Source organism: Bos indicus x Bos taurus, chromosome 15 (genome assembly GCF_003369695.1).
Source record: "Bos indicus x Bos taurus breed Angus x Brahman F1 hybrid chromosome 15, Bos_hybrid_MaternalHap_v2.0, whole genome shotgun sequence".
NCBI classification, from domain to species: domain Eukaryota; kingdom Metazoa; phylum Chordata; class Mammalia; order Artiodactyla; family Bovidae; genus Bos; species Bos indicus x Bos taurus.
In genome coordinates, this window is record NC_040090.1 from 54,725,096 (window position 1) to 54,748,547 (window position 23,452).

The 23,452-nt window shown below is 45.0% G+C and overlaps 1 protein-coding gene across 1 annotated transcript; it reads right to left on the reverse strand.

Annotated features, from left to right (window-relative positions):
• Positions 1 to 9,344: 9,344 nt before the first annotated feature.
• FOXR1 (forkhead box R1) lies at positions 9,345 to 19,183 on the reverse strand. The gene is made up of 6 exons (XM_027562113.1): positions 19,013 to 19,183; positions 11,918 to 11,992; positions 11,579 to 11,823; positions 11,114 to 11,340; positions 9,883 to 10,121; positions 9,345 to 9,418 (listed from the first exon to the last, which is right to left on the reverse strand). The coding sequence occupies exons 1-6, from the start codon at positions 19,071 to 19,073 to the stop codon at positions 9,390 to 9,392; spliced, it is 876 nt and encodes a 291-aa protein (XP_027417914.1). The 5' UTR covers positions 19,074 to 19,183; the 3' UTR covers positions 9,345 to 9,389.
• Between the last annotated feature and the right edge of the window lie 4,269 nt (positions 19,184 to 23,452).

Genomic DNA, 23,452 nt, shown 5'->3' on the forward strand with positions numbered 1-23,452 from the left:
TGGCCCATGCATCTCTCAGCCAACATGGATTCCAGTGTGAAGGATTATGGGAGGTTGGTAGGATAATATTATGGCATCTCCTCTCTCCTTTTGGCCCCTCCCAAACTCTCCCAGTTTTTGGTGGCAGCACCATGTTCCTTACTGGGACCTCCTGTTGTGAGATAACTTAAGCAAGTGGTCATCATTGTGCCTGGCCAAGGTGGGCAGTTTCAGTCAATACTTCCCTAACAATTAATAGTATCAAACTACAAAGCAGCCTAGTGGATACGTTTATTTTAAAATTCTAAAAATTAAAAAAAAAAAAAAAAACTGTACCAAGGTTGTAAATAAAAAAGATTGGCCTCCATCTCTTTGTTACAGTCCCCAAAGATGACTATTACTGTTCAATATCTATTTTCTTCAAGGCACTTTCTGCTTCAACAACATATGTGTATCTATATAAACATAGTTTCTGTCACATTTGGAATCATATCGAACATACTCTTCTGCTGTTTGTTTTTTTCACCCTAAAAATGCATTGTGGATATCTTTCTACATCAGTACATTGAGTGTGATTTAAATACTGTCTATATATCCTTCAGTCAAATGTGTTTACATCTTCAGCTTAGGCTTATCTTCTGAACTCCAGACTTACAACAATCATCTTGACATAACCACAGTGATGTCTCAGATTCTGAACACAAAACTGCTCACACCTGTTACTCATTCACCCAATCACTCAAACAAAAAACCTCAGAGTCACTATTTTCTTCTTCTGCATCTAATCAATCCTGTTAACTTGTTGATTCTGTCTCCACCCTACAGCATCAAACTGGGCTGCTTCTCCCCTTTCTGTTGCCATCTGGATTCTGCAGTCATCTCCCTACAGGCTTCCTGCTTCCACTTTTGCCCCTACAAGCCACCTTCAGTGAATAACTAAGCATCATTTAAAAAATTAAAGGAAAAAAAAAAAGAAAAAAAATTAAAGGGAGTTATGTCAGTTACTTCAATTACTTTCCACTATACTTGGGAAAAAACAAAACCTCTCAATTTCATATCATAGCTTAGAAGGGTCTGGTCTCTGCCTCCCTTCCCAACATCACCTTGATTACCGTATTCTGTAGCCCATCCCCATTCTCTCAATAGGCCAAAGTGAGGAGGTTCCTACCTCCTGAGCTTTGTCTATTCTGTTCCCTCTGCTAGAACACTTTTCCTTACCATGCTTCAGCCTGGCTACTCATTAAACAGGTCTCAGTTAAAATACCTTTCTTAGAAAGGCCTTCTCTGACCTCCTCTTCAGTTAGGGTTGAGTATCCATATTGTCTCTCTCACAATAACCTAAGTCTACCTTATTAAGATTTATCATCATTGTACATTACTAGGGTGTCTGTTTAATATCCTTTGAGACTGTGAGGGAGGTTGCTATCTGTGAGGGAGGAGTCATTTTGGGTATCACTCTATCCCTAGCAGCTGGCACAGGGCCTGGCATAATGAAAGCTCAAAATGAATAGTTGTTGAATGAACAAAAAAGAGGAGGTAGGTGTAGGAGTACAATAGTCTACTAGAGAACAAATGAGCAAAGGCAGATTTTTCTCTGAGTTCCTTTTCCCACAAAGGCTATATTGTATGTTCTTTCCTTCTGATCTGTTGCCTTTTGGGATCCACTTGTGGCTTAAACCAAACATCAATAAGAATGTGGACAGGGATAAAGATGTGTACATAGCACAGGTGAGGCAGGCTAAGGCCAGATCAGCTGAAACCAGAGCTTAGGACTCAGGACCCTCTTCTTCCTGGGACCTGTATAGATAAGGGCGGTCGGTAAGGGGACTCTGGCTGCAGCGTGTTGGGTGGGCCCAGAGCCGATGACACTAATGACCTGGCCCTCCACCCCTCCTCTGGTGGATGCCACATTAAAAAAAAAACAAAACAAAACAACAGCATCCAGACAGTCCAGAGAAAATCACTCTAGGTGGGCCAGGGAAAGGCAGTTCTCTTTTTTTCAAAGAATAGACTTGGTGGCTTCCCTGGTAGCTCAGTAAAGAATCTACCTGCCAATACAGGAGACACAGGTTCGATCCCTGGTCTGGGAAGATGCCACATGCTGTGGAGCAACTAAACCCGTGTGCCACAACTATTAAACCTGTGCTCTAGAGCCAGGGAGAGGCAACTACTGAGCCCAGGCACTGTAACTACTGAGGCCGGAGCCGTAGAGCCCATGCTCTGCAACAAGAAAAGCCAGCACAATGAGAAGCCCCTGCTCTCTGTATCCAGAGAAAAGCCCCCACACTAATGAAGGCCCAGCACAGCCAAAAACATTTTTTAAAAAGGTGGGGTATACTTGTTTTGTTTTTCCCCAGTGGCTGGAGACTTTATTTTGGCCGTGCATGCAGGATCTTAATCCCTCAGCCAAGGATTGAACCTGTGCCCCCTGCATTGAGCAGAGTCTTAACCACTGGTCCACCAGGGAAGTCTCAGAAAGGCAGTTCTTGACTTGCTCCAGCCGGGAATCTGCATGAGTCTGTCATCTCTTGGCACCAGTCACTTTCTCTTCCCTGATCGACCCCACCTCCCCAGCCTCCTCTACTGCTTGCCCAAAGCCCTGACCCAGCAGGGCAGGGCTGCCTTTAAGCACGTCTGAAGAACTAGCTGTTGTTTTCCAGACCTGAAAAAAAACCCTGCGCTCGTGTCTTCTGTGAGAAGTCTTCCCCAGTTCCTCTCAAGCTAATTGCTCTTTTCTCTGTGCTTCCAGAGAACACGGACTCTGTTAAGAGAAGTTACTAGTGACAAGTAATAGCAAACAGCATTCTTACTACCTAATGGGCCCCATGCTAGGCTCTGGAGTTTGGACATGAAAGGGACTTATTCCATTGTATTTTCCTCAGTGGTTGCCAAGGTCACCGAGGGTGAGTGCCTCTGGGACAGGGGACTAGATCTTATACAGTCCTTGGTTTGCTGGTTTTCTATTTCATTAGCCTTAACACCCTCAGTTCAGTTCAGTTGCTCAGTCATGTCCGACTCTTTGCGACCACATGAATCACAGCATGCCAGGCCTCCCTGTCCATCACCAACTCCCGGAGTTCACCCAGACTCACGTCCATCGAGTCGGTGATGCCATCCAGCAATCTCATCCTCTGTCGTCCCCTTCTCCTCCTGCCCCCAATCCCTCCCAGCATCACAGTCTTTTCCAATGAGTCAACTCTTCACATGAGGTGGCCAGAGTACTGGAGTTTCAGCTTCAGCATCATTCCTTCCAAAGAAATCCCAGGGCTGATCTCCTTCAGAATGCACTGGTTGGAGCTCCTTGCAGTCCAAGGGACTCTCAAGAGTCTTCTCCAACACCACAGTTCAAAAGCATCAATTCTTTGGCGCTCAGCCTTCTTCACAGTCCAGCTCTCACATCCATACATGACCACTGGAAAAACCATAGCCTTGACTAGACGAACCTTTGTAGGCAAAGTAATGTCTCTGCTTTTGAATATGCTATCTAGGTTGGTCATAACTTTCCTTCCAAGGAGTAAGCGTCTTTTAATTTCATGGCTGCAGTCACCATCTGCAGTGATTTTGGAGACCAAAAAAATAAAGTCTGACACTGTTTCCACTGTTTCCCCATCTATTTCCCATGAAGTGATGGGACCAGATGCCATGATCTTCATTTTCTAAATGTTGAGCTTTAAGCCAACTTTTTCACTCTCCTCTTTCACTTTCATCAAGAGGCTTTGTAGTTCCTCTTCACTTTCTACCATAAGGGTGGTGTCATCTGCATATCTGAGGTTATTGATATTTCTCCCAGCAATCTTGATTCCAGCTTGTGTTTCTTCCAGTCCAGCGTATCTCATGATGTACTCTGCATATAATTTAAATAAGCAGGGTGACAACATACAGCCTTGACATACTCCTTTTCCTATTTGGAACCAGTCTGTTGTTCCATGTCCAGTTCTCACTGTTGCTTCCTGATCTGCATACAAATTTCTCAAGAGGCAGATCAGGTGGTCTGTTATTCCCATCTCTTTCAGAATTTTCCACAGTTTATTGTGATCCACACAGTCAAAGGCTTTGGCATAGTCAATAAAGCAGAAATAGATGTTTTTCTGCAACTCTCTTGCTTTTTCCATAATCCAGCAGATGTTGGCAATTTGATCCCTGGTTCCTCTGCCTTTTCTAAAACCAGCTTGAACATCTGGAAGTTCACGGTTCACATATTGCTGAAGCCTGGCTTGAAGAATCTTGAGCATTATTTTACTAGCGTGTGAGATGAGTGCAATTGTGCGGTAGTTTGAGCATTCTTTGGCATGGCCTTTCTTTGGGATTGGAATGAAAACTGAGCTTTTCCAGTCCTGTGTGGTCCACTGGAGAAGGGAATGGCAAGCCACTTCAGTATTCTTGCCTTGAGAACCCCATGAACAGTATGAAAAGGCACAATGATAGGATACTGAAAAAGGAACTCCCCAGGTCAGTAGGTACCCAATATGCTACTGGAGATCAGTGGAGAAATAACTCCAGAAAGAATGTAGGGATGGAGCCAAAGCAAAAAGAATACCCAGCTGTGGATGTGACTGGTGATAGAAGCAAGGTCTGATGCTGTAAAGAGCAATATTGCATAGGAACCTGGAACATCAGGTCCATGAATCAAGGTAAATTGGAAGTGGTCAAACAAGAGATGGCAAGAGTGAATGTGGACATTCTAGGAATCAGTGAACTCAAAAGGACTGGAATGGGTGAATTTAACTCAGATGACCATTATATCTACTACTGCGGGCAGGAATCCCTCAGAAGAAATGGAGTAGCCATCATGGTCAACAAGAGAGTCTGAAATGCAGTACTTGGATGCAATCTCAAAAATGACAGAATGATCTCTGTTCGTTTCCAAGGCAAACCATTCAATATCACAGTAATCCAAGTCTATGCCCCAACCAGTAACGCTGAAGAAGCTGAAGTTGAACGGTTCTATGAAGACCTACAAGACCTTTTAGAACTAACACCCAAAAAAGATGTCCTTTTCATTATAAGGGACTGGAATGCAAAAGTAGGAAGTCAAGAAACACCTAGAGTAACAGGCAAATTTGGCCTTGGAATACGGAATGAAGCAGGGCAAAGACTAATAGAGTTTTGCCAAGAAAATGCACTGGTCATAACAAACACCCTCTTCCAACACCACAAGAGAAGACTCTACACATGGACATCACCACATGGTCAACACCAAAATCAGATTGATTATATTCTTTGCAGCCAAAGATGGAGAAGCTCTATACAGTCAGCAAAAACAAGACCAGGAGCTGACTGTGGCTCAGATCATGAACTCCTTATTTCCAAATTCAGACTTAAATTGAAGAAAGTAGGGAAAACCACTAGACCATTCAGGTATGACCTAAATCAAATCCCTTAACACCCTGCTACTGCTGCTGCTGCTAAGTCACTTCAGTCATGTCCGACTCTGTGCAACCCCATAGATGGAAGCCCACCAGGCTCCCCTGTCCCTGGGATTCTCCAGGCAAGAACACTGGAGTGGGTTGCCATTTCCTTCTCCAATGCATGAAAGTGAAAAGTGAAAGGGAAGTTGCTCAGTCGTGTCCGATTCTTAGCGACCCCAGGACCACAGGGAAGTCCTGTACAACCATCTCTACCACCCTGAAGTGAACCTTGCTGACAAAATAACCTACCTATTCATATCATTAAAAAACAAACAAACTGGAGGACTTCCCTGGTGGTCCAAAGGTTAAGAATATGCCTGCCAAGCAGGGGACTTGGGTTCGATCCCTGGTCCTGGAAGATCCCACATGACAAAGAACTACTAAGCCCATGCATCTTAACTATTGAGCTCTGGAGTCTGGGAGCCACAACTACTGCAACTTGTATGCCCTAGAGCCCAAGCTCTGCAACAAGAGAAGCCACCACAATGAGAAGCCCACACACCCCAATCAAGAGTAGCCCCCACTTGCCGCAACTAGAGAAAGCCCATGCACAGCAACGAAGACCCAGTACAGCCAAAAATAAATAATAAAAAAAAAATAAATGTAATGCTCTGTAATATAACAAAAAAATAAAAGGAGAGAAATTTATAATTAGAGTATATTGGATGAGAGTATAATGGATAAACTATATTTGAAAACATGAAACAGTTAAACATTTGCACATTCTTACAGTAAATAGCTGAAATTTAAGAGATGTCATTCAGATGATTATTGAAAATCCTTTTCCTTTATACTGGCTACCTTGACACCACCACATATTTGTTTATACATGTAGAATCCTTGTGGTCACAACAGATACAAACACAGGCCAATAAAGGGATGTGGTACTGGTGACTTAAATACCAGAGCAGCTTTGCTGTCAGTGATTTTCCAAAATGGAAACAACACTTGGTAAACTTCCAAATGAAAAAAGGGACAGTCTTCCTTCATTTTACATAAAAGTTGCATTCCTGGAAAAGTCAGTGTATAATAAAACAATACAACAAATAGTTTCTGCTTAGATGTAAAACTGGGTTAGGTTCTTGCAGCTCATTCATTATCAATGGCCTTAGGTATAAGGGTCAGCTCTTCAAGGTGAGACACTATCTCCCACACTGCCATTGGACACTCCTGGGCCTGCCAATCCCCCAAATCACTGCACAACCACAGTGCTCCCCAGGCTCAGTGAGAGCCCCTGGCCTAGCACTACTCTTGGTGCATGTTCCAGAATGAAGGCAAAGCTGCAACGGGTCGAGAAGAGATGGCTCTGGTGATAGACTGGTGACCAGGGCGAGACTTCATTTCTGTTACCAAAAATGTGCAAACCACACATGAACTGGGGCCTTTCTTTCAAGGTAGAGATTTTGGTCAGGTGGGATACTGCTTGTACTTTTCAAGAATAGCACTTTTCAGAGATCAGGGAGGAAGCAGTCTGATTTTATAGTGATACAGACTACAAGGGATTAAGAGCTGAATAAATGGACAGAAAATGAAGGCGACTCCTTAAATATAATGACCATCACACTCAATGACCTGAGGAGAATAACAGTGCATGTGTGCTCAGTCACTTCAGTCGTGTCAGACTCTCTGCGATCCCACGGACTGTACAGCCCTCCAGGCTCCTCTGTCCATGGGATTCTCCAGGCAAGAATACTGAAGTGGGTTGCCATGCCCTCCTCCAGGGGATTTTCCCAACCCAGAGATCAAATCTGCGTCTCTTACATCTCCTTCATTGGAAAGCCAGTTCTTTACCACTAGCGCCACCTGGGAGATTAACAGTACCTACTCTTTAAAGCTTTTAATCCAGGTTTAATTGTATGGATTAACCCTGCAAACGCATGTAAAATGATGTCTGGTCCAACTGTAAGCACTCAGTGTTAATGTTAATAAGCCAGACATGGGAGTATACACTTTCCATTGTCCTATTTAGTTCCTGAATCAAAATCTGTGTGTACTTCCATTATCCCTGATTTGCATGCAAAAGAAATGGAAGTTTAGAAGTGTTAAGAAAACTTGTGCTAAAAAAGATACAGTGAGAGAGGACAGGTGGTCTGCGGAGAGGAAGCTGAGCTGGGAATCAGAGATGGAGAACAAGACTGTTGCCAGCAACAGCAAGGTCCCAGTTCCCACTGACAGTTGCCAAGTGCTGAAAGTAGACATAGGCTATTACTAGCCCACCAGCCTCCTGGAGCAGAGAGGGTGTCCTAACTAGACACCACAATAAACAATAAAATAACTACCCTTTATTTAGAACTGAGTTCCAGTTTCGGCAGGAAGCACTCTACTCCATCCCTGTCGATCTCCACCCTGGTATAGTGCTAAGAAAGCCATCATTAACTCATTTTCCTCATCAAGACACTGAGAAAGTGGCTGCCTGAGGCACATTCTTCTACAGTGAGGATGCAGGAGAACCAAGTGGCTACATCAGAGCTGAGAAACAGGAAGGTGAGCAGGAAGAAAAGGAGAGGTGAGACTATCTCAACCCTGACCAACCACAGAGACCAGGGAGCTGCCCGGACAAGGGGTGCCCTTCCTGAGACTCAAGCACCACCCACTGCCACCTCTGGGGAGGAGTGATACCCAGTCCCCTGGGACCGTGTCTGAGGCTGGAGCCATACTTCTGTGCAGGCCAGCTTCGGGGTAAGGGGGAACAGCAGAAGGACAGGTATTTCAGCCCCGTGGGAAACCCAGAATGATCTTTGAGCACTGTGGGGAACATCTGTGGCATCCTGACACAGCTCTGAATCTTGTTCCCTTCTTATCCGTCCCGCTGGCTTCTCTCCCTATTGCTCAGGTCTGAGGGTGGCAGCTGGCTTTGCCCTGGACAGTTTCCTGCGGTCCAGAAAGCCACCTCAGCCCAGCTGAGATCTATGGCCTCTGGGGACCCTGAATTCCCATGTGCTCTGGCTTCTACTGAACCCTGAGGTATGAAAGGGCCATCCCCCTCACCTCCCCACTAATGCTTAAGTGGGAGAAATGAGGCTTGAGCCCAGCTACTCCTTTTCTCAATAAATTATTTTCCTTTAGGACTTCCCTGGTGGTCAAGAATCCATCTACCAATGCACGGGACACAGATTCAATCCCTGGTCTCGGAAGGTCCCACAGGCCACAGGACAACTAAGCCCATGTACCATAAAGACTGAGGCTGTACTCTAGAGCCGGGGAGCCACAACTACTGCAGCCCGCCCACCATAGAGCCGGTGCTCTGCAACAAGAGAGGCCACCACCATGAGAAGCCCAACCACTGCAAACAAAGCGTGATAGTGCAAGTTGCTCAGTCCTGTCCGACTCTGTGAGAGTCCTTTGTCCACAGAATTCTCCAGGCCAGAATACTGGAGTGGGTAGCTGTTCCCTTCTCCAGGGGATCTTCCTGACCCAGGAATCAAACTGGGGTCTCCTGCATTGCAGGCAGATTCTTTTCCAGCCTAGCTACCAGCCCTTCCTTACTTGCCGCAACTAGAGAAAGCCCAAGCACAGCAATGAAGACACAGAGCAGCCAAATATAGTTTTCAAAAATAAATTCTTCCCTCTCACCTTTCTCATTGCTACCTCGTGGCCTCCCAGAAGGTATTCCCTTCAACTATTCCATAAACGATACATTTCCCTAGGCCTCTCCTCACTGTCCCCAGCTGATTACATCCACTCCTGTGGGTGGGTGGTGATTTGGGAGGCCCTTTGCAGGGCTGGCTGCTTTATGCTAGCCATCTTCCAAGAAAAAAAGATATCTCGAACAAGGTTAAGTATTTTCTTCCTTTGAGGAAAGAAGAGTATGGGCTCCCTTTGCTGCACACCAGGCAACCGGCCCATTGCCTCTGGAGCATCCAACAGCTCTGAGGGCAACCCATGTCCAACCTCAGAGCTGACCTGCGCCTCCCGTGCTACCTCATCCTCAGACCACACACACACACACCAGGCTGCTGCAGATTCTTTAATAAGGCATGGGCTGATGGCTGGTTCTTGGAACTAAAGGTCAAAGAGTGAGGACATCACATCTGAAAGGAAAGAAGAAAGTCAAAGGGATCTGTCTGCCCCCTGCAGCTGCTCTTCCCTAAGCCTGGACCTATCTCTCACGGCAGATGACGTACGTACTTCTCTCTCAAGCTCAAATGCCACCTGGTCTCCAAGAGAGGAAAAAGCCCCCTTTTGCAGAAAATCTCCCATACCATGTTTCTCACATCGTGTGGTCACCACTTCCCCAGGCTGCGGGGCTGTGAGCAGCGCCAGCTGTTTCTGCCTCAGCTCCTGATACCTCACGTTCCATGTTTGTGTAGGTGAGGACCCCTCAGGCAGGCACCACCCCAGCATCTCAGAACACCTCTGGCTTCTCCCCTTCCTCCAGAAGCTGCCCCCCAACCTCCACCTTGGTGTGACCCTGGCTCCTTCCATGCACACCCAGCCTCAGGTCAGGATCTTCAGGTCCCCTCCCCTGGGCCTCGAGTGTGACAAGGCCTCACACCTGGCTGGCTCATGCACTGCTGGATCCTTTCCAGCCGGGTGGAGGCCAAGGCACGGGCCTCTTCTGCAAAGCGGCGGTGTCCCTCGTCAGTCAACTTCCAGAGGCAGGATCGGGGCCGTGAGCTGACCCCACCCTGCATGCTGACCGGCACCTTCTCGAAGCTGTCTCGGAAACAGAGATTGTGACGCACGGTATTCTTCCAGCCTTCCGGAGCCGTCCGGAAAAAGGGGAAATGTTGTCTGCGGACACGGAGGAATGGTAAGGAGAGGGGTGGTCTTTCTGGGAGATGCCTCTCCTGGAGAACATTCTCACCCAGGGGCCAGAAGCCCTCAGCCCTCCTCTCAAGGTGGTGAAGCAGAAGCTGGCCCACGAAGCACTGTGCTGACCAGGCCTGTGGCTGCGCAGCTGGTAAAAGCCTCACCCTCTGAACTCAGTGCACTGCCCCTACACTCCCGGGCTCGCTTTCCTTCCTCCCTCCCTCCAAGGGCTCAGGACTGACAACTGGAACAGAGCTGAAATCAGGCCAACAGCTCCTGTCAGAGGAATCCTGGTCAAGGAGGACACCTCTTAAGGATTAATATTCTGTGACTCTGACTCTAACAAAGGGAAAAGGTCTGAAAAACTCATACTCATGGGTACCTGACTGTCAGAAAGCAACGTAAATCCTTTCTCAGCTCGGCTTCCCCGGGTCCCTGGGGGACAGGCCGTGCCAGATTAGTTTAGTCCAAAGGGAAAACGTGAGAAACTGCTGGGGGATCTTGAGAGGGAAGATGAGAGAATTTATGAAGCAGGTGAAAATATGTTTTGAAGAACTAAGATAGGGACTTCCCTAGTGCTCCAGTGGTTAAAGATTTTGCCTTTCAATGCAAGTAGAACAGGTTTGATCCCTGATCAGGGAGCTAAGAGCCCACATTCCTCATGGTCAAAAAACCAAAACATAAAACAGAAACAATATTGTAACAAAAACTTAAAAAAAAAAAAAAAAAGAACTAAGCTATAAAAAGGTTGGGGTCTCTTAGATGTGAGGGGTGGCGGTGGCTATCCTGTCTATGTGAGGTGAGGACACATATTCGGGGACAACCTGGAACCAGAGCCTGGGGACAGAGAGGGATCCTCTGGGATACATATGGGGGAGCTGAGGCAGCAGCCCAGGGCCCCCGCCAACTGGAAGGTATCAGAGCAGGGCCCTGCCCCCTCCCTTCGCCCTCCTCACAGGGCCCCCTGCACATACCGAGTGAAACTGTAGATCTGTTGCACGTTGAGGCCACAGGGGGCACTGTTTCTTAATGCCAGTGCAATTAGGTGGAAGTAATTGAGAGGGGGCCTGGACCAGAGCCTCCCCTCCTGGCTGTTGGCTTGCCGAAGCCTCCGACTCTGGAGGGGGGCCGGTTTGTGAGAGGACGGGAGAGCCACAGAGGAGCGGTCATCCTGGTCCTCAGCCTCCTTCTCTTCTGTGAGCTGGAGGAGCACAGAGTAGGAACTGGTCCTGACTCCATGGTCTCAACTCCAGGGGTGCGGCGGCAGGAAGGGGTGGTGGGCCAGGGCCACCATCTGGGCTTCTCCCCAACCCAGAAGACGGGGGGCACAGCTAATTTCTGAACCCATTAACCCTTTGTCAGTCCTAAGAAAACAGAGCCCTCTGCTGCGTCATCCCTGGGCCCACCCACTGCCTAGAGCCCACCCCAGAAATCCCTACCTCCCAGTTGCTGAGGGAAGTGGCAAACCGCTTCCAAGGGGAACACTGGTCTCCAGGGGGTGACAGCAACTCCACCTCTGTGGCCTCCGGACATTTGGCAAAGTCTTCTTTTGGGACTGGCTGAGGGGAGGGAGCTGTGGTTGTCAGATTCTTCCCCTTACTGGGTTCTGGGACCTCCAGCTTTCCAGGGGGGAACATGATGTTGGGGTCTACCCACATCCACAGGTTGGGCTCAAAATCTGGACCTGCAGTAGAGAAAAAAGGAGACTGTGGCCCATAGCTCAAGGACTTTGGGTGTCCCACCCAGGCCACAGGGCCATGTCACTTCCCTTCACTCACCATCTTTATCAGGGTTGGGTTTTTTTTCCAGAGGTAACATTGGTGGCTCAACTATTCGGAGTTTATATCTGGCAACTGGCAAAAAGAAAGAGAGTCAAAACATCCTAGAATTTCCATTGTGGCCCCAGAGTCCTGGGCCTTGAAGCCTCCCTGGGAGGTGACTGTGGGCCCTGCCTGGGAAGCGATGTCTTATTCTATGGGTTTCCCCTTACCTCTCTGACCTTCTCATTATCCTCTGCATTCTTCTCACCCTACATTATGTCCTTGAACCATTTCATTAATGCCTGTTACTTCAGTCAGTCACCATCTATAAACTCAAAGCTTCCATATCTTTATTTCTAGCCTAGACTTCTCTGCTAGCCCTTAAGTATAACTGTCTATACAGTCAACAAGGTCAAAAAAGTCAGATACAACTTAGTGACTAAACAACACCACACATATATATGTATTCTTTTTCAGATTCTTTTCCATTATAGGTTATTACAAGATACTGAATATAGTTCCCTGTGCTGTACAGGAGGTCCTTGTTGGTTATCTATTTTATATATAGTAATATGTATCTGTTAATCCCAAACTCCTAATTTATCCCTCCCCTCACTTCCCTTTTGGTAACCATAAGCTTGTTTTCTGTGTCTGTGGGTGGAAATCATTCTTGTCTCCTCTTTCCTCTAGAGCCACACCCAATCAATCACCAAGTTCTACCATCCCAGTCCAAGCCTGTAACCTAAAAGTTCTGTTTACCTTTTCTTTAACTTATCATATTGCAGTTTTGAGCCAACTCATTGGAAAAGACCCTGATGCTGGGAAAGATCGAGGGCATAAGGAGAAGGGGGCGACAGAAGATGAGATGGGTGGATGGCATCATCCACTCAATGGACAGGAGTTTGAGCAAACTCCAGGAGAGAGAGAAAGACAAGGAAGCCTGGCATGCTGCAGTCCAGAGGTACTAAAGAGTTGGACACAACTGAGCAACTGAACAATTGCAGTTTTGAGTGATCTCCTAAAATGTTAATCCAATTTTCCACCCTTCACTGTAAACCTTTGGATGGCTTTCCATTGCCATTGGGCCAAATCTAAATTCCTTAAGATAGCCTATAAGGCCCTGGCTCCAGGCTCTCAGGCTCACTCAGTTGTGTCAGACTCTCTGCAACCCCGTAGACTGTAGCCTACCAGGTTCCTCTGTCCGTGGGATTTTCCAGGCAATAGTACTGGAGTAGGTTGCCATTTCCTTCTCCAGGGAATCTTCCCAACCCAGGGCTCAAACCCGGGTCTCCCGCATTGTAGACAGATGCTTTACAGTCTGAGCCACCAGGGAAGTCTAAGATAGTCCATAACGCCCTGGCTCCAGGCTCTCCACCCATCTCCAACAGACCTTATCGAGGAAGATCCTAGGTCTTCCCATAAGCTGTTCCCTTTTTCCTGGAAGCCCTCTTCCTGCTTGCCTCATTAATTGCTACTCACCCATCAAGTCTGTTTAAACATCTTTCTAAAGCAGCCTTCTCTGACTATCTGTCCAAACACTCACATAGCACACATTTTATTCTAACTGCTTGCTTAGAGTCTGTCTCCAGGTCTGTTTCCCTCACTGCCTGGGACATAGGAGGAGCTCAATTTAAATTAATGAATGGATACATGGTAGGCTCATCAGAGTAAATCAGGTATATATTAGAGCTAGCTGTGTGGTATGAATCTGGCTTCTGGTCCAGTTAGGGGGAACTGCTTTTGTCTCCCTCATTGTCCCCATGAGTGTCATATTACAGAAGAATCTAGGTCTGTGTCTGGGAAATGATGATATACTTATTGGAAAGCTCAGTCTCTAGAAAGGAAAAAGTAGTAAGAGATGTAATAAAGAAAAAGGAAAACTATAATCATTTACAGGGAAAACAGATTAGCATAGAAAACTATATAAAATTGATATAGTAATAAAAATTATTAGAACTAATAAGAGTCCAGCAGGTTTGATAGATATAAGAGCAACATACTAATCACCACTGTTCCTCTATACCAGCATTAAAAACTGGAAAATACAATTTTTTCCAAAAAGATGCTGTTTACAATAGCAATCAAAGTTATAATGTGGACCTTTATGTGAAAAAAATGTAATTACTATTTGAAGACCTAAAAGACTTCAATAAAGTAAGACATATAATACATATTATAAAGATGCCAACTGGCTTCCCAGGTGGCACAGTGCTAAGAAACTATCTGCCAATGCAGGAGATGAGGGTTCAATCCCTGGGTTGGTAAGATAACCCATTCCAGTATTCTTGCCTGAGAAGTCTCATGGACAGAGAAGTCAGAGCAGGCTATAGTCCATGGGGTCGCAAAAGAGTCAGACACTACTTAGCAACTAAAAAACAATAATAAAGCTGCCAATTATTCTCAAATTAACCTATACATTTAATGCAGATATTATAACACATAAATTAGCAGGGTCTGCACAGTAAAACTCACAAGGGAAAAAAAATCAATAGATAAGAAACCAGAAAAAAAATAATCTCCCAAACTCTCAATTCTCTGACAGACAACTCCTACAAATCAAAAAATAAAAAGCTAAGACAAACCTGTTTGTGGGTAAAAGATACGAATCAGTATTCAGAAGGAGGGGATACCTGAAGACGCTCAACCTCACTCGTCAGAGGAACACAATGAAAGAATGAGATAATACTTTACATGGAACTGACAAGAATTATAAAGACAGGCAAAAAAAAAGCATTGGCAAAGATGCAGTAAAACCAGATCCTTTATTACACTGCAGATCTGAATAGCAACTGGTACAGGTGAAGAATAATCAAGCAGCACTATAGATTACTGTCTGCCACTGGGTGTGTCTATTCTAGTTAACAGAGGAATTTATACACTAATCTTCACTGTTGCCATCATCTACCAAACTCTGGTCCACTCATTTAGAGAAATTTAGCTCCTGGCTCACAGTCACTAAAGCTACTCCTGCCTTAAATCTTGGCTATTTCAACTGATACATAGATGATTCTCCAAAGACCCTGGCCTCGAAGTTTTTTGAATTCGTCTGCTCCCCAAATTTTGCCTTCCATCCCAAGATAAACAGTCCTTCTCATTGTAATAACCTGAACCAGTAACTGCAACCTCTCCATAACCTCATTGCTGCACCCTGTAAAAGGGTTGCATCACCTCCCCTTTCCAGCCATCTTCTTCTCAACCCCAACCATCTTTTGATACCAGTGATAACACCAATCCACTGATCTACGGCTTTGGAGCACTGGTTTGGAAGAGCTGGATTTAATCAGGGTTGTGGTTTGACGTAGCAAGTGTTCCAGAGCCAAAGGAATTGACGGTGTACGCAAGAGAGTGATTGTGTTTGACTGCGGGATTCCAGGTTAAAGAGAGGACTTCCTAACTCCACTCTTTGAGAGCAAGAAAAATGGTGACAGGATCAACAGACTGGTAATCTCAGCGGATCAAAGGATAAGGTCTCTGTCTCTTCTGTCCTTGCTCTAACACAGGTGGCTCTGTGCCTCCTCAAGCATACACAATGTACCTATTTTTTTTTTTTTTTTGTCAGCGGGGAGTTCTTAGAGGTTTGTGGGATCTCAGTTTCCTGACCAGTGGGCAAATCCAGCCCTGGCAGTGAAAGTGCTGAGTCCAAAAAACTGGACTGCCAGGGAATTCCTGTCTCCTCTCTTTCCTGATGCTGGGAAAGATTGAAGGCAAGAGGAGAAGAGGGAGACAGAGGATGACATGGTTGGATGGCATCACCAACTCAATGGACATGAGTTTGAGCAAACTCTGGGAGATAGTGAAGGACAGAGGAGTCTCACGTGCTGCAGTCCATGGGATCGCAAAGAGCTGGACATGATTTAGCAACTGAACAGCAAGAGCAACAACTCTTTTCTGTTATTAATTTCTGTCTCTGGACCATATCAGCATTCAAATATGCTGTTAATTCTCTGATCTTATTAAAAAGAAGAACTTGTTGGGACTTCCCTGGTGGTCCAGTGTTTAAGACTTCACGCTCCCAATGCAAGCGGCTGGGTTTGATCCCTGGTCAGGTAACCAGATCCCAAATGCTGCAACTACAGATCCTGCATGTGTCAACAAAGGCCAAAGATCTCGCAAACTGCAACTAAGACCCAGTGAAGTCAAATAAATAAATATGAATATTAACAAACAAGAATTCTTGTTCCCACTTTCTGTGCCAGGCCAGTACTCCATTTTTGCTTGCTTTTGAGGCAGAACTCCTTGAAAAAATTGTCTGTATTTTCCGTCTTTACTTCCCCTCCCTTCCACTCTTATATCCTTGCCAATCAGACTCCTCCACCACTCCCCCGAAACCACAATGCTTAAGGTTGCACTCCACCAAAACCATATTATCAAGACTCTGCTTTGATAACTCCAAGTCAGCCCATCCCTGATCTGATCTCTCCTGTAACCACTCCTTCTTTGAAACACTTTCTTCATTTGGTTTCCAGGAAAAGACAATCTCAGTTTTGATTCTCAATGGTCATTTCCTCATTTCCTCAGTTTTTGTTGGTTATCTCTCTTCTCTCCAATCTCTTTAGAATGGAATGCCCCCTAGGGCTCACTCTATTTTCTCCCCTTAAATGCCACATGTGTATCAAGGACTTTCAAAATTCCTCTCTCTCTCCACAATTAAAACATATCTACCAGCTTACTCAATATTTCTACTTGGATATCTAAGAAATATCTCAACCTTGGCATAGTAAAGAACAGAATTCCTGGTTTTCCTCCCCAGATCTTCCACATCTCCGTACAAGACAACTCAATCCTTGAGCCTGGTCAGCCAAAAGCTCTGGAAGAGTCATCCTCTAATCTTTTTTTTTTTTTTTACATAATACATCCAACCCATCAAGAGAATCCAGCTGGTTCCTTCTCACCACATCCTCCACCACCACCCTGGTGGTCCAGTCCACCATCAGCTCTTGTCTGGATTACTACTATAGCCTCCTAAATAGTTGCCTGGTTCCCAGTCTCTCTACACTTCAACCCAGCAGCCACAATGATCTTTTCAGACTATAGATCATTCAGGATAAGCTGTGTAATCTGCAAGTGCAAAGTGAAAGTGAAGTCGCTCAGTCATGTCTGACTATTTGTGACCCCATGGACGGTAGCCTGCCAGGCTCCTCCATCCGTGGGATTTTCCAGCCAAGAATACTGGAGTGGGTTACCATTTCCTTCTCCAGGAGATCTTCACGACCCAGTGTTTGAACCCGGGTTTCCTGCATTGTAGGTAGACCCTTTACCCTCTGAGCCACCAGGGGAGTCAAATGTAGGGTTCCTTGTTCAAAAATTATTAAAAATCTTGACAGTGATGGCAGGACATTAAACTCAGTATAAACACCCTATGTAATGGCACAGGTCACTCACTATATTGGCAATCAGGTCACTCCACTGTTCTAAACTTTGTCAACCGTACTAATCTTACTGAGTCAACGCTAATGTCCTGAGAGGGGAAGAGGGCTCTTCCTGACCTCTGCTCCACGCTCCACACCCTCTGAACTCTTCTCTTTATTTACCTTGATCCAGCCTCACTAGCCTCTTTACGAGTTCCTCAAACACTCCAGGCATATTTCTTTCTGAGGGCTTTTTACATGAGCTATTTCTCCTGCTTGAGAAACTTTTCCTCTTAAGTATGGTCTAGCTCACCATCTCACCTCCTTCAGCTGTGCTCAAATATGTTCCTGGGACTACCCTGGTGGTCCAGTGGTGATCCATTGGCTAACACTTGGTGCTCCCCATGCAAGGGACCCCAGTTCAATCCCTGGTCAGGGAACTATATCCCACATGCCGCGACTAATATATATAATATATATATATATATATATACACCCATACACACACACACACACACACACACACCATGTGTGTGTGTATATACATATTAATATAAACTGTCTGTGTGGTCTCAGTAGAATATCAGCTCCATGAAGAGTTGTCTCTTTTGCTCATGGTGTATCAAGAGTGTCCAGAATAGTGCCTGGGAAAATTGGAGGTGCTCAATTAATATTTCTCTTTTTTTTGGCCATGCCTGTGGCATGCAGGATCTTAGTAACCAGGGATTGAACCTGGGCCCCCTGAATTGTGGAATCTTAACCACTAGACCACCAGAGAAGTCACCTGATAAGTAAATATTTCTTGAATCAAGACACAGGAATGTTCAGCATTACTCATGGTGACAAGGAGTTCCAATGGAGTTTGTGTCTCCGTCAGTAAGGAAAATTAAAATACAAAAAGATAATATATGCAGATGATAGAATATCACACAGCTATCAGAAATGATGAATCAGATCTTCATTTAGCAACCCCAAATTACTCTCAAAAACAATGTGAATGGGGGGACGCAAAGAGTATTTATGTATAGTAAGGTTACCTATAAAAGCAAAATAATGCTAAACAGTTTTCAAAGATACGTTTGTCTATAAAGACATTAAATGGATTGGGAGTGTGGGAAGTGAGGAAAGAGGGTGGGGACTGAAGGAAGAAAATGAGTTAATCCAACTACTCTGCCCAAATAGATGGCAGTCATATATCAAGAATGTAGTAAGCAATTACCTCAACTCTCAATACCTGAGAAACACCCGAGAACCCCCAAACTAAAAAAAAAAAAAAATTTAAAGACAACGGTCAACTACCCATTCAGCAAATACTGAGCGACTCTAGGTGTCAGACAATGTATTAAGAGGGCGATACGGCCACAGACAAAATTGATTTTAAAAATCTTTTTAAAGAGAAAGATGATCGAAATCAGTAGTGGGCCCAAACGGCCTGGGCGCCACGGAGAAAAGGCTGAAAAGAGACCTAAAAGTTTTGCGACGGCGCCCGTGAACGAGGGTGGAAAAGCAGTGTTCGGGCAGGCCCCTGCCTTCCGTGGGCTTCCAGTCGAGGATGGGGCCCCCTCGCCTCTTGGGAAAAGTAGGGGCGGGGCAGGGGCGCAGCAAAGGGGGCAAGGAGTCCAGAATCGCAACATCGTAACGGGGCCCGTGAGGGCGGGCGGGGAGGAGGTCCAAGCGCCGGAGCCTCGGGCCTGGCGCGCCCATGAGCGCCCCCCTCAGCCGTCGTGGCGCGCCCATCCCCCACGACCCCGTCCAGGACACTCACGGTTCTGTTCGGCTAAGGGCAGGTGCGACGTGGCGAAGGCCAGAAAGGACTCGTTCCCCATGTCCCAGTCCAGCAGCCCCGGGACCTGGCCATGGAGGCTGGCCCAGAAGTCGACGTGCTGCAGTTTCAGGTCCACGGTTAGGAGAGGAGGGCCAGCCAGCACAGGGTGAGAGAGTCGGGAGAGACTGAGGCTGAGGCCTGGGAGGCACGTTCTTAAATCCCCTGGTGCTGATTGACTTGAGTGGAGCCCGCTCAGGTGTGCCTCATTTGACACCCTCGACCTCTCGGGCCTATACTGAGCGCCCCCCCACCCCGCCTTTTCCACAACCCCTCACGCTTTCACTTTGGGGTTTGGGGACCTTGGGGATTCAGAAGGGAGGGATCCCAGGCGCTGTTTCCCCTCTACATTTACCCCAAGCTCTTTTTTTATTTGGTAAATCATTCTACCAATCAAGAATGATCCTGTGATGGTATTAGTAGCTACTTTCTAGAAGTTTGGAGGATTTCATGGTTTATCCAAGATCGCATCTGTAAGTGTAAAGTGGAGATGGAATTAAATGGTGGTTTTTATTATTTTATGTCATTTTTTTGGAATGGTGATTCTTAAATTTTGTTTTTCATACTTTCAAATTTACAGAAAAGTCCCAAGACAGCGATAAAAAAATTCCAGTATACCTAATTGGTTAAGTCCTCTAACCAATTATACCAATTATTAACTTTTTATCACATTTTTGTTTTTCTCTCTGTGTAAGACATACATTATCTTTTTCTGAACTACTCAAGAGTGATTTGCTGACATCCTGCCCCTTTACCCATAAATACTTAAGTGTGTATTTCCTGAAAACCAAGATATTGGTTTATATAACCAGAAAATCAGAAATGAGAAAATTAAAAAACTTAACAAGGATTCAATGAAAGTGAAAGTGACTCAATCGTGTCCAAATCTCTTTTTGTTTGTTTTGTTTTGATAGGTAAGGAGTAGATTTATTCAGATTCAGAGAGAAGCACACTCCAAAGACAGAGTGTGGGCCATCGCAGAGAGGAGTGCAGCTGTGTCTGACTCTGTGACCCAGGCCAGAATACTGGAGTGGATAGCATTCCCTTCTCCAGGGGATCTTCCCAACCCAGGGATCGAACCCAGGTCTCCCGCATTGCAGGCAGATTCTTTACCAGCTGAGCTACCAAGGAAGCCCTTATGGATTCAATACTGTATTTAAAATACAGATCCTATTCAAATTTCACCAATTGCTCCAATAATGTGCTTTATATGACTTTGCTTTATTATCGAGAATCCATTTCAGGATCATGCAAGGCATTTAATTTTTATGTCTCTTTAGCCTCTAATCTGGAGTAATTTCTCAGACTTAAATCTTTCATAACATTGGCATTTTGAAGAGTACAGGCCATTTATTCTGTAGAATGTCTTTTAGTTTAGGTTCCTGTTTCCTCATAACTAGATTATGTAATTTTGGCCAGAATGTCAGAGAAGAGATGTTTCCTTATTAGTACATCACATTAAGAGACCCGTGATGTTGGTTTGTCTCATTATTAGTGGTATCCATTATGTTTTTCAACTGTGAAGGTACCTTTTTTTTTTCTCTCTTTTGTAATTAGTAAGCAATTTGTGGGGACATATATTAAAGTGATCTAAAACCTTGTTTCTCATCAAATTTGTACCCACTAATTCTAGTGTCCATTTATGATTCTTGCCTAAATCAATCATTACTATGATGCGTGTGAAATGATTTTATTTTATATATATATTTTTGACTGCACCTCCAATCTTGTGGGACCTTAGTTCCCTGACTATGACAGTGAAAGCACTGCGTCCTAACTGCTGGACTGCCAGGGAGTTCCCTGATTTTTCTAAATCTATCGTTCTATCTCCATTTATTTTAGTTGGCATTCTTTTGTAAGAGCTTCCCTGGTGTCGAAGTGATAAAGAATCCACCTACCAATGCAGGAGGTGCAGGTTCAATCCTTGGATCAGGAAGATCCCCTGGAGAAGGAAATGGCAACCCACTCCAGTATTCTTGCCTAGAAAATCTCATGGACAGAGAGGAACCAGAGCGGGCTACAGTTCATGGGGTTACAGAAGAGTCAGACGTGACTAAGCACAGCACAGCACATTCTTTGGTAAAGAAGAACTTTTCTTTATCACGTATTTGTTTGTTATCAGTATGGACTCAAAGGATTGATTCTTATGTTACAGAAAGTGAAAAGTGAAAGTGAAGTCGGGACTCTTTGCAGCCCTGTGGACTGTAGCCTACCAGGCTCCTCCATCCATGGGATTTTCCAGGCAAGAATACTGGAGTGGATTGCCATTTCCTTCTCCAGGGGATCTTCCCAACCCAGGGATCAAACCCGGGTCTCCCACATTGTAGGCAGACGCTTTACCGTCTGAGCCACCAAGGAAATCGTATGTTACAGAGTGGATTATAATTCAGTACTGTATTTGTTTTATCCTTAAATTATTCATATTTGGCCAGAGGGTGAGGCAGCCCCCTCTTTGTGCATTCTGGGTTTTCCCATCAGAGCCCATCTACCCTGTACTGTGTTGCCAGTTGCTTGCTTACTAGACTGGAAACTTTGAGAGTAGTACCTGGCATGTAGGAGACCCTCAATAAATGTTGTTTTAACTATGGTGAAAACAACAACTTTTAAAAAATTTACTGGCACCCTACCTTTAATATCAATAATAACAGTAATTTTATGATAATTTCCCTAGTTATAAAAATAATACATGCCTGATACAGAAAACTTGGAAATATAGAAAGCACAAAGAAAAACACAAGAAAACAAAAATCATTCTTGTTATCCACAAGAGATAATAATTAATTACATTCTGATGTATAGTATTCCAATCTTTTTCCTGTGTTTCATTTTGTTTTATATAAAAAGTTATTGTAATGCATCTACCGTTTTATAGCCCCTTTTAAATTAATGTATCATTTGAAAATGTTAATATCATGTAAATCATATCTCTGATGAGGTTAACACCCAGAATGTATAAAGAAATCCCACAAATCATCAAAAAATCCAAACAACCCAGTTTAAAAATGGGCAAAGGACTTGAATAGACATTTCTCCAGAGAAGAAATACAGATGTCCAATAAGCACATGAAAAGATGTGCTTTTATATCATTAACAGTAGAGAAATGCAAATAAAAACCACAATGAAATACTACTTCGTATCCATTGGGATGGCTATTATAAAACTAAACAAAGAAAATACAGGAAATAACAAGTGTTGACTAGGATGTGGAGAAATTGGAATCCTTGTGAATTACTGGTGGGAATGTAAAATGGTGCAGGCTCTCAAAAAAAAAAAGAAAAAAATAAAAGAATTATTCTATGATCTAGCTGTCTCATTTCTTGGTTAATACCCTGAAGAACTGGAATCAGAGGTTTGGATAGATATCTTTATACCCATGTTCAAGACTGCCTATTCACAGTATTTAAAATGTAAAAACAGGGACTTTCATGGTAAGAATCTGCCTTGTAATGTAGGGGACTTGAGTTGCATCCCTGGTTGGGAACCTAAGATCCCACATCCCTGGGGCAACTAGAGAGAAACCCACATGCCTCAGTGAAGAGCTCACAAAAGATCCCCTGGGCTGCAACTAAGACCCGAGGCACCCAACAGATGTATTTTAAAGATGGTTAAAGTCGTAAATTTTAAGTTTGTATTGTGTGCTTTGTCACTCAGTGGTGTCCGATTCTTTGCCACCCCATGGACTGACTGTAGTGCAACAGGCTCCTTTGTCCATGGGGATTCTCCAGGCAAGAATGCTGGAGTAGGTTGCCACTTCCTTCTCCAGGGGATCTTCCTGACCCAGGGATTAAACCTGCATCTCCTGCATTGGCAGGCAGATTATTTACCACCGAGTCACCAGGGAAGCAAATAATGAATGTGCTGTGCTGTGCTTAGTCGTTCAGTCATGTCTGACTCCCTGCAACCCCATGCACTAGAGCCTGCCAGGCTCCTCTGTCCATGGGGATTCTGCAGGCAAGAATACTGGACTGGGTTGCCTTGCCCTCCTCCAGGGCATCTTCCCTACCCAAGGATCAAACCCAGGTCTCTTGCACTGCAGGCGAATTCTTTACTATCTGAACCACCAGGGAAGCCCTTTATGTTTGTATTAACATGATTTTCAGTTCAGTTCAGTTGCTCAGTCACGTCCAACTCTTTGTGACTCCATGAATCCCAGCACGCCAGGCCTCCCTGTCCATCACCATCTCCCGGAGTTCACCAAAACCCATGTGCATCAAGTCTGTGATGCCATCTAGCCATCTCATCTCTGTTGTCCCCTTTTCCTGCCCCCAATCCCTCCCAGCATCAGGGTCTTTTCCAATGAGTCAACTCTTCGCATGAGGTGGCCAAAGTATTGGAGTTTCAGCTTTAGCATCAGTCCTGCCAGTGAACACCCAGGACTAGTC

Excerpts from the sequence above, each read along its gene's own strand:
- FOXR1 (XM_027562113.1), bottom strand. The coding sequence starts at position 19,073 with ATGGGGAACGAGTCCTTTCTGGCCTTCGCCACGTCGCACCTGCCCTTA. Across the intron at positions 11,341-11,578 it reads CTTCCCTCAGCAACTGGGAG|CTCACAGAAGAGAAGGAGGC; the intron begins GTAGGGATTTCT and ends GTGCTCCTCCAG. Across the intron at positions 10,122-11,113 it reads CAGATCTACAGTTTCACTCG|ACAACATTTCCCCTTTTTCC; the intron begins GTATGTGCAGGG and ends CCGTGTCCGCAG.